General features: G+C 42.5%; 1 protein-coding gene across 2 annotated transcripts in view; it reads left to right on the plus strand.

The window, feature by feature from the left end:
• Positions 1-3,190, plus strand: part of CWC27 (CWC27 spliceosome associated cyclophilin) — a 95,808-nt gene extending 92,618 nt beyond the window's left edge. For both annotated transcript variants that reach the window (XM_077347233.1, XM_077347234.1), the window contains one exon: positions 2,799-3,190. In XM_077347233.1, the coding sequence (XP_077203348.1) occupies positions 2,799-2,961 (163 nt within the window). In that variant the 3' untranslated portion in view covers positions 2,962-3,190. The remainder of the gene's footprint in view (positions 1-2,798) is intronic.
• Positions 3,191-6,000: the final 2,810 nt, after the last annotated feature.

A 6,000-nucleotide genomic window follows, 5' to 3' on the forward strand; every position in this document is an offset into this window, starting at 1 on the left:
CCCACATCAGCCACCTTGGCCTTGAAGGTGCGAACTCATTTCCTAAGAGCCCGGAGCTGGCCCCGAGTGCACATCCATGACTTCTGTCCAGGCCCCCCATTCAATTTCTGCCTCAAGCCCCAGCCTGAAGTCATACAGACATTTGGCCTTGATGCTTAGTTCAAGGTAGATCTCTAATATGATACTTCATTTAATAGTTCTTCTAGTCAAATATTTCACTGCTGTTGTAATAATGTTAAGAGTACGCTTTGTGCCTGCAGTGTGTTCTCTGTTAGACCAGCACCATAGTTCAGTTCCACCCTCCCCCCCAACCTTTCTGAGCCTCGGGAACCTTTGAAATTCCAGCACAGCACGGCTGCCGTAAAATGGCTGCTGCAGAGGGTGGAGCCAGCTACAAACTGGTTGCCCAAACTGACCTTCAGTCTCACAGTGAAGCTCCTTGTGCTGGGGTGGCAGCTGCTGCCAAAGCAGTGGTTTCTTTAAAAAAGAACAAACTTCAGAGCCCATCGAAACTCCAGTGACCCATCAGAAGCCTGGCTGGAAAGAACTCCACCTTCCCCACCCACTTTCTAAAAAGAGTTGACACGCATCAGAAAAGGTATTTGTAAGCTCAATGGCTCCCACAGGCAGCACACTGGGGGGCCCTGGTCTAGTGAGTGACATTAGTCAGGCCGCTTACAAAATTCTCAGCATTTGACACTCCCAAAGAATGAGCAGTTACATTACAATAGGAACACTTCTCTTATTCTGACAAGGCCACGACAGTGACTCAGCTTCAGAACTCTTTCTTTACTAGTTCTTAGATAGCTGCAGAAAAAGGAAAACAAAACCCAGCATTTCAGAGTTTAGAAATAGACATCTTAAAGCTTTGATGTAAAGGATTATTCCTACAGGCATCAAGCAAAACCACAACATGCAGCAGGCTGTGATGTGCAAAGTGTTTGATATGCCATTGCCGGGGAGGGGGATACCTGATTTACAATTCATAAATCTGTCAGTAGTGCAAAGGGGAAAGAGGAGAAGGATCCTTTTCAGAAAGTGAAAAGAGAAACATTTTTTTTCCTAACATGCAACTTTTACCTACTAATAAGGCCAAGAGTTGATATGTTGATCCAGACCAGACTTTTCCTGCCACTTACAGCCAAGCAAGATAATTTAGACTCCCTTCCCCCCATGTTGACAAGACTGCCTAGCATTAGAAATTTGAATAATTGAAGCTAAAACAAACATGGATAAGATAGCTAATTAGTGATAGAAAGAACTGGCTTGGAAAGGATTGTTAGTGTTTAATCTTGTGTTCTGCAAAGGCTGTTTTCCTGTAGAGTTCATCCTCTCTATTACCAGTGAGAGTTTTCAGAATTAACCCATCCGTTTTGAAAAGGATGGGATGAAATACAGTAAGGTAAAGGTATCCCCTGTGCAAGCACCGGATCATGTCTGACCCTTGGGGTGACGTCCTCCAGCATTTTCATGGCCGACTCAATACGGGGTGGTTTGCCAGTGCCTTCCCCAGTCATTACCGTTTACCCCCCAGCAAGCTGGGTACTCATTTTACCGACCTCGGAAGGATGGAAGGCTGAGTCAACCTTGAGCCGGCTGCTGGGATTGAACTCCCAGCCTCATGGGCAGGCAGCTTCAGACAGCATTTCTGCCGCTTACCACTCTGTGCCACAAGAGGATCAAAGTACAGTATACAGTGAAATTAACAAAAAAGTTGAGAAGCATTACTAGCTGATAAATGGATGCCTGTTTTCTGAGATTTGCTCCAACACTGATATTTTGTCATTCTCAGAGCCTGTTTGTGGTGGCTTCTAATACTGTGAAATGTAACCAATTCAGACTTGTAACCAATTCGGAGGAGCTGCGGGCCCTGCGGGAGCTTTCAGCATTCCACAGGGCCTGTAAAATGGAGCTCTTCCGCCAGGTCAGTGGTTGAGGCTGGGCCACAAGGTCGATCTGGCTCCCCATAACACCTACACTATTGCAGCAGTAGCTAAGACCAACTTGCTCCCTCATTCTCCCTCCCCCTTGGTTGGGTATTGGGGGTGGGTTAGTATAGGTTATATGTTCTGCCTTATTATGTTTTGTGCATAATATGTGCTTATTATGTTTTTGTTGTTGTGATTTTAATGTATGGGGTTTTTATTACTGTAACTCGCCTCGAGCTTCCGGGGAGAGGCGAGTAACAAATTTAATAATAATAATAACAACAACAACAACAACTTGATACTGGAGCTAAATTTAAACACCTGCCTGTTCCCAGGATGATGAGGGCCTGTAAGAATCAAACTGTAACTCTGTGCATACCTTTTGTTATTGAACTCTCCCATCATCTCTATTCTTTCACATATTTCCAAGTAGCTGGAGAATTTTTAGATAATAGTGAACAAAGAATAAAATACTATGCTGCCTAATGTATTTATACAACTTGGATCTTAAATTGTTTAGCCTTCTACCCATGTTAATTTATTTATTACATTTTTATATCACCCTTCCCTTGTGGGCTCAGGGCAGCTTACAGCATACAGACTTTGTATCATTAGAAATTTGAATATTATTAGAACTTTGAACAATTCCTCATTGGGTTAAGGGGGACAACTCGACCTTAGCCTAGGAAGCTGGAGGACGAAGAGTACTTTCAGTCAGTGAAAGCTTTTTTCTGATTAAGAGGAGGTTTTCATCCATTGTTTTATTACAATGTCCATACTTAGGGCCATGGTCAAGTGAAAGCATCCAGGATCAGCAGGTCTACCAACAATATGATTCCTTCCTTTTTTTCCTTTTCTTTTCTTTAACAGGATGTCACACATACTTCATTTTGAGGATAAAAGCAGAAAGGTAAAAGATGCAAGTGTGCCAGATGAAGACACCTTTGAAATTTATGATCCTCGGAACCCTGTTACTAAGAGAAGGCGGGAAGAAAGCAAAAAGATTCTGAGAGAAAAAAAGGCAAGGAGATGAAATGAATGTAAAACTAGCCAGGGCCAGCTTGGAAAATTACTGCCTAAATGTTCTGGCTCTGTAGTAGCTGGTGTCCCAAAATATATCCCTACTATGTGCGAAAAGGAATCTGTGTCTAATTTGGAAACGGTGTTATCTTGTGCACTCTGATGCAAAACAAGAATACATTTTCAGCAAAGCCCTGTGGAACTTTTGGAAATTAATGTTAATAAAATTGTTTTTTGTTTTCCTTCTGAGTTTCCTTTTATGTATCTCCATTGTTCATGCAGAAGGTATTTCATTTACATTTTCAGAATACTAAAACATTTGGAACATTGAGTCGATGATATATCAAAATTATATCTGCACGTCAAAGAGGGCATAGAGTCAAATAAGTTATCGAACATAAAAGAAATAAACTCCTCATAGTCTCCATAGGAAGATACCTCAAGGTAACTTAAAAATGAGGAGTTGCTTTCACCCACCTGAACAGAACCTTGAAGGTGAGCTCAAGATGGAGAATGAAATTAGAAAAATAATTGTGAGCTTAACTACCCTCACCGACTACTGGATGAGTGCTCAAGTCATGCCATGAAGGAAAGTGACTGCTATTAAATTCAGCATTTTCCGCAGATCAGTAACGGGCCTTTTTAGAGCTCCGGAACTTTCCGAAGCTCTTATAAGGAGAATTTAGCAAGGCTTGTGCACCTTGCTTGCTTCTGCCGGACGTACAGCCCCCTATATGGACCAAGAGCTCCTCCTTATGAGAAGTGCTCAAGCAGCCATCTTTCCCATCTCAGCATTTTCCACTTGGAAGTTGGCCCCAAGAACAATCAGGTTTGATTTCAAAAGTGGGAACTTGACAAAATTGAGGAGACTAGTCTGAAAAAGGAAGAACCAGGAGAGTCAAATCCTTCCAGGGCGCTTAGAAGCAATTTAAATCACACTGTTGTAATTGAGATTGAGATAAAATGCATCCTCAGGTTAGGAAAAGTACCACTCATTATTAAGGGGAGTCAGCATGGCTAACAATCCAATTCAGAGAAGGCGTAAAAGAGAAGAGGATTTCCTTGGAAAAGTAAAGTCTTACTTGAATGAAGTGAACCAAAAGCAGTGCTGGTTCCAGGAAAAACAAAAGGTAAGTTGAAAATAAGACAACATAAGAGATTTAAGTGGATTGCAAAAATATTTAAAACTAACAATAAGCATTCCTACAAATATATCAAGAGCAGGAAGCTGCCCATGGAGGTGGCTGGGCAGGGAAACTGAAAGGGCTTCTTAAGGATAATGGGGAGAAACAGGCTACCTGAAGGAATTATTTTCATCTGGAAAATTTGAGGAGGATGCCCAGGTCAGAGCCACTTTTTCATGAAGGATGTCTGAAGAACTGAGTCAAATAAAGGTGATGAGATATGAAATTCTTAGACTAATGGACAAATTAACAACTTGTAAGTATCCAGGTCCCGATGGCCTTCACCTGAATTTTCCTAAATAATGCAACTATGAAACTGCTGATCTTCTTATAAGTTAATGTAACTTACTGCTTGCCCTGTAACCTTAATAAACTATTTTGCTGCATTTTTTCTGGTTTATTTTATCAGCCTGTTTTAGAGCCATCTTACTTTTTATTTCAGTCCCAAACTTCTGAATATGCAGAAATCTTTCCCATCCATCTCAGCCTGTACCTGAGTTCTATTCATACAATTAGCAACTTTGTCAACTCAATATACAACCTCAGTGGGGGGGGGGGGGAAGCAGACTGTATGCTAGGGATTATTTGGTGATAGAGGAAAAATAGTGGCCCGTATTGTAAATCCCGGTATAGTTCCTCAGTGCAGCCAAATATGGGATAATGCGTGCAATTCTAGTTTCCATGCCTTATAACAGTGGTTAGTGGCTTCTAAACTGGTGAGCCAGGTTTGATTTCACACTTCTCCACATACAGCCAACTGGGTGACCTTGGGCTCATCACAGCACTGATAAAGCTGTTCTAAGTGGTAATATCAGGGCTCTCTCAGCCTCACCTGTGTCACAGGGAGGGTTTCCACAGTCACTAAAAACTTCATGGCAGCACTCATGAATCTCTGCAGAATGGAATTCCTTTCACATTAAAATCTTGCAATTCAGGCACAGCGCTGAATGTGCTGCCTGTTTTCCATGTGTTTTGTGAATCCTGAGAAAATGTGATATCCCCTCCCATGCGAGGGAATTTGCAGTAACCCAAAGTGGAACCTCAAAAATCACATTAGCTTCCCCCCTGCTTCCCACTTAAAAATGATGATGTGTCTCTGCCCACCCTCCTCCACTCCCCACTGTTCCCCCCCCCCAATATTTTGAACAGGAATGGGATTGCATTAAAATGCAGTCCCAAAGTAGCAGAAGCACAACATGAATATACAGCCTTCCCGTCTGGTCCTCCAGCAAGACTGAATGTTCAACAGAACACTTCTTGTAAATTTCATGCAGGGACAGGCAGTCTTGGTCAATTTCATGCAGGGACGCTAGGATTGCTGTTAATTTCATCCAGCAGCCTCCTGCAGCTTTCTCCAAGTACCAAAAAGAAAAGAAAGAAAAGAAAAAGCTGTCTTTGTGTTACTATGTAGGAGCGTTCTAAGGTAACAACTGAGGTTGTTTAAAGAAAATAACATGCAGGGGAAGGGGAGAGGCAAGTGACAACATAGAATGCTTGCTTGAAATGGCACACTAAAAACAAAGGTGCAAGCAGGCAACATTTTCCCAAGCTGTCTATCAATTTGCATTGCTCCCACAAGGACTGGGGCAGGGGTTGAGCCACGCAGCAGCAGCAGCAGTAGCAGCAGCAGAAGAAGAAACAGCAGCAGCAGAAGCAGCAGCAGAAGAAGCAGCAGCAGAAGAAGCAGAAGAGTTGGTTCTTATATGCCACTTTTCTTTACCTGAAAGAGTCTCAAAGCGGCTTCTAGTTGCCTTCTCTTTCCCCACGACAGACACCCTGGGAGGTAGGTAACAATTACTTTATTGTACATACTTGGGGTTTTTTTTTGGGGGGGGGTAAACAGAAGGGAGGCGAGGTGGGAGCTGACT

This window comes from Paroedura picta, chromosome 7 (assembly GCF_049243985.1).
Source record: "Paroedura picta isolate Pp20150507F chromosome 7, Ppicta_v3.0, whole genome shotgun sequence".
NCBI classification, from domain to species: Eukaryota; Metazoa; Chordata; class Lepidosauria; order Squamata; family Gekkonidae; genus Paroedura; species Paroedura picta.